This window comes from Pelodiscus sinensis, chromosome 15, assembly GCF_052426305.1.
Source record: "Pelodiscus sinensis isolate ZL-2025 chromosome 15, ASM5242630v1, whole genome shotgun sequence".
Classification (NCBI taxonomy): Eukaryota; Metazoa; Chordata; order Testudines; family Trionychidae; genus Pelodiscus; species Pelodiscus sinensis.
Window position 1 is genome coordinate 10,427,256 of NC_143066.1, and position 13,955 is coordinate 10,441,210.

General features: G+C 34.9%; 1 protein-coding gene across 31 annotated transcripts in view; it reads left to right on the forward strand.

Moving 5' to 3' along the window:
• Positions 1-13,955, forward strand: part of RBFOX1 (RNA binding fox-1 homolog 1) — a 1,623,526-nt gene that overhangs the window by 1,176,946 nt on the left and 432,625 nt on the right. For 2 of the 31 annotated variants that reach the window (XM_014574334.4, XM_075899257.2), the window contains exon 1: positions 3,495-3,912. The exons of 25 other annotated variants lie outside the window; for them this stretch is intronic. In XM_014574334.4, coding sequence (XP_014429820.1) covers positions 3,769-3,912 — 144 coding nt within the window. In that variant the 5' untranslated portion in view covers positions 3,495-3,768. Of the gene's footprint in view, positions 1-3,487; positions 3,913-13,955 lie in introns of those variants that run through there. 4 more of the 31 variants (XM_075899259.2, XM_075899256.2, XM_075899258.2 and 1 more) reach the window with 4 other exon arrangements.

Genomic DNA, 13,955 nt, shown 5'->3' on the forward strand with positions numbered 1-13,955 from the left:
ACCACAGGTTATTTTGGTAAATGTTATATGTACAGGGGAGCTGACAGCCTCGCCAGGCCCCTGGGCAAGATGGGGAGGAGGGGCTGGCTCCTCACTCCTGGAAAGGGTGAAGCCTCAGGAAGAAGGGTGGGGTTGGCAGCAGTCGGACCTCAGCGCCACTGGGACCCCAGCGTGTCCGTCCTCAGCCCTCAGTGCTGCCTGGAGCACACTGTATGGTGCCCATACCTTCCTGGGCAGTTCTAAGAGCCGTGTGGCAATTTAAAGGGCCCAGGGCTCTGGCCATTGCTGACACCACAGTAGCTGCAGGAACCCTGGACCCATTTGGATTGCTGGGACAATTATGTCCTTTCCCCTTCCTCCATGTTCTGGGTGGGCCTATGTATGTAACATAAATTGGTGGCCCCAGTCCAGTTACTAACAAACAAAACCACAACATCTGATACTAATTGGCACCCTTGCTGACAGTCTTACCAAATCAGCCAAGGATCAAATGCAGTTCAGAAATTGGATCCGATGAGTCTGCACAAGTACAGGTTGATTCATATTAGTGCTGGTGATGTGGAGTACAAAAATCAGCCTTAACAGCAGCTCACGTTCTCTCTGTTCTATAAATTGAAAACAGTTCAAGATAGAGTGTTATTAAAATGTAGATTTAAGTATACGGATGGGATGTTGATGAGAACCAAGATTTTGTGTGAAGTCACAATCAGTGTTAAGGTTCAGTCCAAATAAGACATTTTATGAACGGACACTTGAGTACAAATTCTCTCTGGTCTTAAAATATAATCTTGTCTTGCTAGGAGCTTCAGAGATGCTGAAGAATCTTTAGTGAGTCCTTGTTTATGAGTGATGAAGGGGTCAGAAAGTGTTCAAGGTTAATCATGGGGCTTTTTGGACTGTTACTGAGAGTATTTACTGTATGTACAGTCTAACTTGGATTGTGGTTAGACCATTGGGCTGAAGGGAGAATCAATGGCTTTAAAGTGGTTGACAGTGATTTCATCTTTTGAATGTAGGCATATTGTTTATTTGCAATGAGAGGTTACCCCTGGAAGGGGCCGGTGTGCCTGTTACAAAGTTGGTGAGAATGTTTTTTCCTCACTTAGTTGAAGCAGGGTACTATTCCAAGCCAGATTCTGTTTCAGATATATTGTAGCAGAGATGTTCTGAGTTAGTTTTGTATGTTTAATGCTTACGATTAATTTTCACTGATCCTTTTGTGTAATAGAAAAGTGAGATTATTTAATTGTTATTATTGGTAAAGTGATGGTGAGAGCAGGCAAAATTGCATAGAGCAATGGGAGATGCACTTTCTTAAAAGAATGGTGGGAGTATGAAAGACTCTTCACTAAATGGTCTTCAAATGATTGTTCATAGATTGCTTTAAAGGTTTTGGATTTTTTTCTTTTCTTTTATATAAGGTTCCTTAACTATAAAATGAGTAATAGACAGAGGGAACTTTACTTGACAATTGTCCTGTTCCAGAACTTCACTTTGAAAATTGGATAACTGTGTATAATTCTAAGCTCTTTGGCCTAGAAGCATTATGCCTTTGATTCTGGCATTACATAGAATGAATGGTTTATTGGCCCCTTACATAACATATTTGTTTTTAATTAAAGATTCTGATAAGGTCTTATTAAAGTACCATGTATTATTTATCATGTTTCATATGAAAATGAGCTGAAGGAAAAATTCTATCCGCTTAGGGCATTTGTAGAATAACAGGCTTACAGTGCTGGGGGGAAAAAAAGAAGAAAAGCATGATATACTCTTGTCAGAACAGGAGACTGCTTAAGGCAAAGGGAAAGAATGAAAAAAGGAGAAGGGACAGAAGGGGTGTTCATTTGACGTTGTTTCTTTTTCTTTTCTTTCCTTTTTTTTTTCCTGATAAAATAATTTGTGCTGTTCTGTAGCAGTGCTGTAGTTCCGACATTGGTACAGTGGTAAAAGCATGGATGTTTCCTAAGCCAAAACTAAATCCCTGTATTGTAAGTTTATGTATTTATTGTTTTAGAGTTAATTTGTGTGCTGTATGACTTTGGTTTTCTTGAAATGACTGCTTTTGGGAAGAAAAAATATGTAATAATTGGTGCTGTTGGAAGGAAAGATTTGGGTTGTTGCTTAAAGAAGATGTCTTCGATTTATATGTACAATTGTGTGTGTAAAAAAATAAAATAACTACTTTTTCTGGAATGCTGAAAAATCAGTGATATGCTTTGTGAAACTGTTTTCAGCTCATGGAAAGGCTTTTTATTTTTTAAGGAAAAATGTGGTTTCAAATTAGAGACACTGAGGATGACAAAGACCTCGCGTGTATATATATTAATTATTTTTTTCTTGTTCTTCATGGTAATCTGTTGATACAAAATGTGCCTACGTTAAAGTTGGATATCTTTCAAAATTACGTAATGTATTAATCTTCTGAAGAGTTTGCTTCTGAAAGCAAAAAGAAAAAAAGAAAAAAAGAAAAAAAAAGAAAGAAAGAAACTAAAGACTAAAGCAGTACTTTGAGATTTGACCTTTTCCCCAGAAGAATAAACAGTTCACTTATTTTGTCAAAAATCATTTAAAAACATTAGGGTATTTTTTGGTCATATGACAATATTATCTAGGAGGAAAAAGCTTTAATATTGGACCAAAAAACCAAGTTAGACTATAAATTATTTGAGTTTCAGGTCGCATCCTACTTTTTCATAGAGACTAACTAGATCTAGTAATGAATAATAAATACTTCATAAAATTAAAAAAAAAACAACTCTTGAGCAATGCTGTGTCATCCCCAACATAAAAAGTACACATTAAATTCCAAAAACTGACAAATGTAATTTGTTCATATAACTTGACAACATGAGCCCTTATAATAGACCTCCTATCCTTCAGATACATTGGTAATTTTAGATGGGTTTCAGAGCAGTTTTAAGCTATTTTCTTCATTTAAAAAAACCAGCTGTGCTGTTTTATAGCCTGTGTTTTCATTAGTTTTATTTTCTGTGTTTCTACTGCAGTGGTTACTTTAATATTTCACAGTATTTATAATGATTTTCCAGGCTTTTTTGGGGCATGATAGTGTAGACATAAAACTAAGATTTTTTTTTGTAGAATAAGCTCCTGCAGACTTGTACAGATTATATTTCCTTTCTCTGTTTGTGCTCCATTCGTGTATTTCTTAGAAGGCAAAAGCCCTTTTTTATTTGTCAGGTGGTCCACAAAAAAGGGGGGCAGAGGGAGAAGGGCTGAATCATAACAGACATTCAGTCCCAGCTGGGCTATGACATTAATTGCCCAAATCTCATGGATGTCTGTGATGCAGCGTGCTTTCTCTCCTTCCCAGCCCTCCCTAGGGATTTTAAAAATGCAGTATTTGAATTTTGGTGAGTGGTAAAGACCCTGCCCTAGGACCCATTTGACAAATGAGAAGCCGTGCAGTATCAGCACCAGCCGACTGAGCCTCAGTGAGTCAATCTCTCTCTCTACTAGTCAGCAGCTACTGTTGTGAGACGAGCCTCGGCTCTCACTGTCATTGAGGAAGTTCCATTTGCTCATCAATAGGCTGCAGGCTGTATCTTCTGGGTTTTTTTTCCTTCTCTCTTAAAAATTTGTAGTTTAAGTCTACCAAGTGGCCTTAGCTGACAAATGAATGTAGAGATCTAGCACTGCAAAGGGGAAAAGAAAACAAGACAGTGAAAGACACAGTTTCTTACTTAAATAATCAGAAGGGAGGGAGGGGGGAACCCTGTAGTTGCAAGACAGGAGAAACGTGCTTGCATGCAAGCCCCCTCTCTTGTTCTACGTAGACTTCAGAGCAGCACCATGCAGCATCCCCTTACGGGTGCAACCTGTGTGGCACTGCCGAATGTGGGTATGTGTCCCCAGCTCTCCTGTGCCTTGACTTTTATGTACTTACAGCAGGTAAGTTTGTTTAACTTTTTTTCTTCCCCTCTATTGTCTGCATTGTCAGCATCTTTTATGGGATTCATTGCCTTAAAGATATCCTTTGTATGAAGAGGATGTGTAATTGTCTTTTATTGTGGGGGATGGATCTTGCCTCTGTACTTAGAAATGATGAGTCTGCCTAAAAGAGTTAATTTAGTGCAGGTTCAAGCATTTGGGTGCTTTACAAGCCTTTCTTTTGTCAAAATCTTTATTCGTGCTGTTTGTGCATATGCTTAACACAGTACTTTGGTTGCTTTGCTCCTGGATTCTGTACCAGAATTTCAGCCATGAAAAAGATTGCTCTTACCTCTTTATTCAGTTGCAAGCATAAATTGTGCTTCTAATGCCCAATGGCAATTTTTTTGTAGCCTTCTTTGAAGCCAGGAATTTTAAGTCTTCGTTGAAACGTGCTGCTGATTAAAATTAAAATCTGACTGATTTTAATCAGAAAAGAAAATCATTTAATATTTAAAACCTATAGCTGTGCAGAATTAGAATATTTGAGTCACAGAAGTAAATTTGCATTGCCTTGAAAAACTGACATAGAAATCAAGAAAACAATACCTAAATCTTAGTTCATTTTTAAGTCTTTTCATTTATGAGCATCCAGCTTGCTGCTGCTTTTTTTCTTACTATTCCAACAAAGGAGTTTCCAGTTTCTAACCTTTGTCTATTTCAGTGTATACAATAAAATATTTGGCAGCACAGGATGTTTAAACTAGTGTTGCTTGTATTGGGAATTATTTTTCTGTGGTACTTATTTAATTTTAATTTTAATTTTCAACTGATGAGCACTCTGCTACAGAGGGTTGTACAGTAGCCATACACAGCCAAGATTAAAATACAAAGTCATGCAAATGTGATTAGTTTCATTTATTTTTGGCCTTTTTACTGAGAGGTTGGGGGGGGGGTATGTGTACATATTGAAATTCCATTGAGGGGTTACATATAGATGCATTTGTTTGTGAACTCTTAAAGTTTAACTACAGTAGTTTAGATACATAAAGACTTCCCCAATAAACATATCTCTTTATCGCTGTATTTTAATTTCTAATCATGTCTTTTATTGTTCAAAGGTTAAGTTGAAGTTTCTTTTTTAGGTTCATATATTTAACATTTTTGTTACTAACCAAAAGTAAATACAAGTATTTTAAGCTTCTGAACCTTCCTGTTGTTTGCTTTCCTAGTAGTATAAACCATTTGTAAAATACAGCATGGAATCCATAATACAAAATAATCAATTATGCATGCATGTGGGAGGGCTTCCTGTGTTGACAACTAAAATTTACATTATGTTTATCTAATGTATACATAATTTAAATGTCTTACACAGAAAATGTAAAATTATGTTCTTAATAACAGTTCGTTATGGATATGTGTTTAATATAGCATTTATGAATCAGCTTTCAAGGTTCTTCTCTAACTTATGCAGTGACTGGATAGGTACAAATTGTACTTGTGTGTTTTACTGTTCTGGTTCCTCTGAGTTTCCCAAAGAACAATTTGAGCATTAAGGAAGGAACTTTTGAAAGAGAAAATGTGACTTAAGGTGAGAGGTCAACATGGCCACCCAAGGACCTGATAAGAGATTACATAAAGATGAGGTTGGAGGTTGTAATAATGTTCCTCGATGATCTATTGCAACAGCTTTATGCAAACTCATGCACCATATAGCACAATTACATCCAATCCATTTGAGAGAAAGATGAGACATGATTACCAATGCACTTTGCAAAGTATTATGTCTTCAAGTTATTTTGTTTAAACTAAGTGGATTAACTGGTGCTCTAGAAGTTTATAGGTTATTGCTAACCTGCTGGGTTTAGTCTCTCTGTTTTCTAGCTAATTATACTATCAGATCATTACACTTTTACCTGCCTTAATCGGGGCTGTATATAACTGCTAAGGCATCAGTTTTTCTGAAGGATAATTGCGAGGATAGTTGCTATATCTATTTACTGGTTATTGTGCAGATTTCATAAGATTAAAAAGGGAAAGATAAGATGTAATCTATACTCTAGAATATGTTAGAAGTGCATTTGATTTTTGTAGCTTTTCTCTACTCATAACAAATAATGTGTAATAAGCACGCCAATCTAACCAGATGTTCTTCAAATACTTTCCCAAACTTAAATATTTTTTCATCTCTTTAAGGTTGTCCATTTCCCTCAATAATTGTGATCTGTATATTTTAACTAACAAGTTAGTAATCATTAATGCCTCCTCTTCAATCTCCACCTCCCCTGGTATTTACACATTATGTTAATCTAGATAGCCCTTTTTTTCTAATTTACACCTTTAATACTCCTTTTTCGTTTTGTATCTAATTGAAAATAAATATACATTATAGCTATATCTTTTCATTCCTCCACTTGTGAGATATTGCATTTTAGATTTATTAATAGAACAGTATTTTATTCCATTTAATTCAAGCAATTAGGACAAATAAACAGTCTTTGCTGAAAGGTTAGAAAAAACATATTATTTTCCCGTTAAAGTGGTAGCTGCTCTTTCTCTCATGTAAATTTAATATACATAACTCATGAGGCTGAAAAGTTTCTTGAGAGCTAGTCTGGTCTCTCTGAAAAAATCTGTGTTCTGGAAGCTCTTTAAAACTGCTATTATTTACTTGATAAACTGACACTGCTTTATCTGTTGGTTGGATAGGAGTTCATCAAAAAAAATTCAAAAATCTATAGCGATAAGTATTACAAAAGTCTTCCAATACTATTTCAATGCTAGCGACTATATATTTGCTATTCTATCAGTCTGAATTATGCTCACAAAGTTTCTGCAGCTAAATGTATAATTATAGTATTATGTAAAATGTTTCTGTTCATACACCACTGCTCATTTAGAAACATCAGTAATTTTGCGATTGAAAAGCATAACATGAAGGCCTAGTATAGACTTAGTATTAACCATGAGCAAAATGGTCATTAAAAAGAAAAAGAAAAACTGCACATTACTGTTAAGTTAGCAAAGCTATCTGAAAGCCGCCAAAACTATTAGGTAAAATTCTATTAAATATCGTAGTCCAGAATTCTAGCTCCAGTTCTCAAATACTGCAGAAAGCACTATGAGCATGGGACAGGGATAAAAGTGCAGAACTTTGTGTTGGGTTATTTTAAAGATAATTGTTAGCAAAACTGGAGATGCATATTAGGATTTCACACAGTGTTTTCAGGTATAAGCATTCTGTGTTTTGGTTTCAATGCATCTCCATGCTATTTTGAAGTGTTAAAAGTGCTAACTTTATTTATAGAATTTGGAAGCGCTGGCGGGGGTGAAGGGTGGGGAGCAAAGCGAGATAAGAAACTGTGCTTGGCTGCAACTTTATGTGTCAGGTGTTAGCCCAAAGCAATTTTTTACAGCTGATTTTAACCCACTGTAAATCAGGATTTATAATGTATTAACAGAGATTTAACCATATTAGATCAACTATATCTGTATACTACTTAATATATTAGAGGATATAGTAGTATTTAGTTGATATTTTACTGAGTGAAGTAATAGAACCAACTGTTAAAGCACTCTGTAAAATTCCATTTCATATTGTGCCATGCTGTTGTCAATATTTTAAGATTGGTAAATTTTTCCACTTAATGATGATATATGTGGTTTGTTTTAAATAGTGAAGTGGTTTGTACAAAGGGTAATTCCTCTTAAATGGAGCCATTGCTCATAGTGGACATCCACAGATCGAAAGCAATTGAACTGAAACTTCAATATCAACCTTCTCTGTCTTTAACTAGAAAGTAGCTCATGTCATAGACAGTGGTCAGTGAGACCAGATTTCATACCAATGATTTAAAATAAAAAAAATCACACCATGCGTAGACCTTTAGTTGTAAATTTGTATAATGCTATTTAGGTTTTAACCATTGTGTCTAAGAAGAGTTGAATTCCCCACACAATTTACCTGATTCATGCTTCTGAATTTGAAGATTTATAGGAGTCTAAAGGATTTTTTTTCACATTCTCTCTTCATGACTTTATTCAAAGTTGATTTATTAGATAGTGCTTTCGATTGATGCAGTCAATAATGGAGAAAGGGATTAGAACAGATTATCTTCACATATAAATTATATAAAGAATTAAAATAGGATGGATGGATGTTCTCAGGTTGCAGTATATTTTTTTGATACAGAACCAGCACACTAATTGTTGAATGACACCGGAGCATTTTAGTCACACTTCAAAGTACCTTTGTTCTGTAACTTTACATTTCATAAATTAGTGAGATCTGACCGATCAACTGTTTGAGTTGATTATAGTAGGGGAATGTTTCATGACATCAATTCTTAAACCAATACTCTTTATCTTTCAGAACAAAAACACTGAATTGCTTTCTGTGTACTGAAGATGTTTGATTCACTGACTCTGTTGTAAAATTATTTAATCTGACTTTAGATCATGAAAATTGTAAGCATCTGTTAGCTTACAAATCTAAGCCTTTGCACAATTTTATTCGTCAGTCTGCTATTTCATGGCAATTTTCATGTGAGAACATACAACTTCTACTTATGCCTGCATGAGTGAAAAGAAGTCCACATTACTAACGCTCACTCACCATCTGTTTTTCTTACAGCTGGGCCTTGAATAATTGTCCAGTAGCTGATGGTCTGAGGGTAGACAATCTTTTTAAGGTTTTCTGATTCATTTAACCAGATTCACTGCCCCAAGAGAAACATAATGCTAGTTTATTCATTTTGGTAAGATAAAAACACTGTATTTTGACAGGCAAATTATAGTATTCTATTGGGGGAGGGGGGGAATGCCATATTGCAAACAGTATCAGGTTGATGCATTTGTACCTAAGGGGGCAGTGTGGCACTCTTAGGAAATTTCATCATATAAATGAATCAAAACTCATAAGGTGTGGGTGTAATTGTTGCATCTGGAGATCTCTTTAATGCTGAAGTAGTGAGTGATATCCTGGTGTTCTGTTTGTTTTAATTAAGGAAAATAAGGTCATTTGATGATCATCGATAAACTTCCAAGTTTACATATGAAACTCCTCCTCCTCGTTTAAAGTGAAATGTAAATGATTATATCTCTTTGTCATGTAAGAGCCACTTAAATGTTTTCCAGAGATTAATCAGAAGCGGCTTAGAGAGCAAGTGCTGCATTCTCATTCTGAAAGAAAGCTAGTTTGGGCATTTGACTATTACTGTGCTGAACAAGGTCACTTTCTAGCCACAACAGTAAGAAGAAGTGCATTAGTGCACTGATTCCCTCTCCTTAAATACCAAAGGCAAAAAGAAAACAAAAAATCACCAAATAGTTAACTTTGGTTACTGGCTATTTTGGAAAATAACAACAAGAACCATCCAGTAGGAGCTTGACTTGGATTTTATGTGGCAGGGACAGGTAGAGTATCTGTATCTTGGAATAATTCCTTTGATATTGTGCTTATTGAGTATTAAAAAGACAAAATTTGGGAGTAAAACTGTGATAGCTGTATTTTCTGATGTCAATTACTTGTAAGTTGCCACTCTTAATTGGTATTTATTGAATATTTACATTGACAGTTGTGTTTAATATTTGCTGTGGCATTTTGTGCCAAAGGAAGTGTGAAGCAGACAGTTAAGTTGGGAATGTTTTGGAGTGAAGAGGGAAGATTTCCTCTCAGTTTGTCTTTTTACAAGAGTGGTAAAAAATGTTGGAATGAAGGGGGTTTTGATATTTGTTTGTATATTTTTGAAATGGTAACTAAATTATACCAAAGCTCCAATTTGAATACTGTGTTTAGTTTTTAACATGTAATAGAAGTGAGAGAAAGTGACAAAAGCTGTTGACATAAGAGTTTATCACCTTGCATTATAAAGCTATAATGACTTTAGTGGAAACTAGAAGCCAACACTTTCCATATGAATAATCCCTCAAGGTCTGTAACCTCTTTAAGGTGTTCATGTGATTGATTTATCAGTTTTAAATTGAAGTGTGTAATACTCAGGCTCTCCTGAGGAACTCTTGTCATTTCTTTACTAGCATCGCTCATTTAGCTCTGAGTAGCTTAGTGCACAGCCATTGACTTCTTTTACATTTTGCTTCCCCTCCTCTTCTGTCAATGCAGAAGCCCAGTGAATTTAATTAGGGAAAATAGCATATTTAATGTCTATAGTATGCTGAGTAGTTGTAGTCAGGCCTTTGGTCTTTTGCACTATAGCAGGCTCCAGCTGTGGAGAGCTCTCAGTCTGTTTTGATCCTGCGTTTTTTGTTGCATTAAACTCATGCAGAATCAAAATTAAGAACGATAGTAAGAACCAAAGCACACAGAGGATTATTTTGTGTTCACAGTGAGGTAATGATTTTTTTCTGCACTTATGGAACAGAAGTGTGTTAGATTTTAAACTCTAAACATGAAATGAAGTTCAACAGAACACACATGATTTAATCCTAATAAGATCTTCTTGTGTTTGACTTTTGACCAATTTCCATCAAAATCAACCCAAAATTCTGTCTGCCTTCTAAGTGTAACCCTGTGAGTATGCCTAGCTTCTTATCTATGCATGTATTTGGTAGTGTGTGCTGTTCAGTTAGTATTCCATATCGTTGTGAGCATCTTTCTTGTGCTTTGTTTCTCTTGTGTTTCTGCTTGCTACTTTGCTTCATTTTCTATGACAGGTAGCTCACATCTTATTAAATACGTGCTTATATTAAATGTATCCATCAGCCACATTCAGGTTTTGCCCTTCACTTTAAAACAATTAGTGATAACCATCATTTGTAAAATTTAACATTGAAGACTCTTAATATAATTCACAAATGCAGCAACCAATGAATAGGACTTGTAGTGGGCAAGTTCAGCAGAAGTTGTAGAGGTGAGAACAGGTTTCCAGGAAAAATGTAACCTAGTCAGGTGGAGTTACTTCAAAAATGTTGGGATGGATGGAAGCCTGTATATTGTATGTCTGTCTTCTTCCTTGAGCTTTCCTTCCCTGTCATGGGTTAGTCCTATCCCAGGGATGTAACATGGCTGCATATACCTCAATTAATGCTCTATGGCAGGAGGAGGAAAAACATTCTCTCTCACTTGTCAGAAGCAAAGTTATTTACTTTCAAAAGCTGACAGAATAGCACTGCAGGGGCTTCATTTTTTTCAGTTCAGAATGTCATTATTGTGTAATGCAGAGGGATTTCTACATTCTTTGTAGCCTTATTCTTATCCTTATTATGTGCAAATTGGCACCCTGTTTTAAATAATATCATTTTTGCTTGTGCACTTTTAAAAATCCACATTCAAAGACCATTTCAATGTTTACCATTTAGCAGACTGGGAATATATTTATTTAGTATTAGTGCTGAATGTATATGTGACCAAGTATTTGGGCCTACCTGAAATGCAAGAGTGATTGTGTTCTTGATTGCTTCTACAATACAGCCTTTTTCTCATGATGCCAAGCTCATGATGTGAGATTCAATATACACTCAATAAAAAAATGCAAACATTCTGGTCTAGAGTGATATTCATGAAATAAAAGCCCAGGAAGTCAATTGCAGTACTTTAATTCCTGTTCTGTCTTTAATAGCTCCTTATCCAGTTTCATTTAGAATTGAATGCGGCTTATCAGAGTTTTATGAGATTACCTATCCCTCTTTAGAAAGTGTCTTGGGAGGTCCAAAGTTAAAAGATAGTATGGATAACTCTTGTGCGCATCGTTGATATTTTCTATCTCCTTCCAAAAGAGAAAAAAAATTGTTCCCATGAGAAGTAAAACTTTCCTTCATTCAAGAAGGAGCTTTTTTTTTTTTTTTTTGCAGTGACAGGGTTTTAAGAAAAAAGAACAGCCAAACTTTCAGTAGCATTATAAGTTAACTTTTTGCTTCAGTTTAAAGTGTAAATTTAACAGACTTAAAAAAAAAAAACCCTCTGTTAATTTGTAGCAATTTTTTTTTAATCGCGATCCTGAAGTCTTTAAATACCGGGATATGAGTTCTGTTTGTAAATGAACTTTTCCTTTCTTAGCAGACTTCAGAACCACTAAATTTATAATACAATTGCTTGCCTTCAGAGAGAAAAAGGAAAGGAAAAGTACAAAGCTATTGGGAAGCGTCAAACACAGAGAATGATGGAGTATGTTTCATAGCAGCCAATTCCAACCCCAAAATCCCTGTTGTGCAGGAAGGCTTTCCAGCTAGCACAGGAAATTCAGCCATTGCACAGCATAGAATTAATGATTTATACACACCGCACCACTGCTTTTGTTCACTAGCAGAGCCTGGTTGTGTTAATAAAGGAATTTCAGGGAAAAAGGGTCCTGGCATGCTGAGCTGTTTTGCTCAATGCAGTGGATTCTGCCTTCATAAATCAAAAGAATTTAGTGCTTTACAACCTTTCAGAGCTGCTGAGGGTTTTTTTTTTTAATCTGATTCACCTAGGAATATTTTCATTGCTTTTCTATAAAGAATGAATGAACTACTGGATGAGATCTATCTCAGCTGTTTTAGGGTTGATTGGTTTGCTTCACAGTGGCATTAAGCTTCCATTTGTTTTCCATTTGCTATTTATGCTTTATGGTGTTTTCTATGGAAATAGGCTAGCACGGTTTTATTAGCATAAAGAGATGCAGATCACATTAGATTCTGCCTTCTTTCTTACACATAACTGAGTAAAATGTACAGAGGAAATGTGTGTTTGAAGTAAACAAAGTAACTGTGTGGCCTTTATGTAAAATAAAAAGGTAATAACACTCCTGGGAGTACCTATTTTAGCATAATGTACATATTAAAATTAGAATAATGTCACAATTTTGTTTTAGTAACAAACACAGGTATTAATTTTATGAATCAAAGTTATTCTTATACCTGAGAAACTTTCCTCCCCACCGAAAAGCGAGGATTAAATAAGATTTTATTTTCATGCATGGAAGACTACTTTTAGAATATTGGATCAATCTTTCTATAACAGGAGAAAACATATAGACATTTAATTATTTTGATGAAAATAGACAACATAGAGTAAACATTTTATATATAACCTTACTTCCCTGATGTGAAATAGAGAATTGAATGGGACAGTGAGAACCAGAAGAAATATGGAGTATGATATCTCATAGAGTCTTTGCTGAGTTTCCCATTTATTCATCTACATAGAAGTGTGTACAAATGTGAATTTCATTTTGAAGAATTTATCTTGAAGTTAAAGAAAAATACTACTTTATCTAACAAGAAATTTGTATGATATTTTAAAAAAGAGCAGTTGCAGTGGTTTAGGTCTATTTGAATCATGTTCAAGTTCATTGATGATATAACCTTTTGCTTACAGAAAATGTGATTGCACTGTCAGGATTTTGCTGCATTATAAAAATATGGTTGTCTAGTAACTTTAGGAAATTAACCAATGCGACTGTCAGCAGTAGTAAAATTAAAGTTAATTTTGTGAAGAATTTTTTGCTGTTGTCTGAAGAGGGCTGAATGCAGAGAAGGAAATAATTTATTTTATTCTGTTTTCATCACCGGATAAATAGTGTAAATATTGTGAAATAATACAAGGCAGGTGTCCAGTAAATGAGGTTTATGTTTATATTGTACCATTTTTTTGTTTGTTTGTCCTCTATTATTTGGGCGCATGAGTGTCTCATTGTGTTTAATTATGTCTATGAGGCACAAGACAGCAGTCAACATCTGCTCTATTGTTTCCTTGGTTTACATATAGCTTTGATGGGTTATTAAACAATCTTATTTTTCAAACAGAAAACAAAGGAACAAGCTAAACCCATATTACATTATTTTGTAAAGGTACATTATGCAATTAGTACTCTAGGATTTGTACATATTTGTTGTTTTGGCTAAACAAATGCCTTCCTATTCTAAAAATTGTTTGGGCTACAAAATGCTCTATGATCTCTGTCAGTTTTCAATGAATAGTAAATACCCAAGTTACTGTGATGCCAGTGTATTAAAATAAACGTATATGCATATTATATATTTAAATAACATTGTGTTGTGAAATATTGAGACATAATACAAAAATGAAAAAAAAATCAGAAAAGTGTGTTTATTCTCCTTGTATT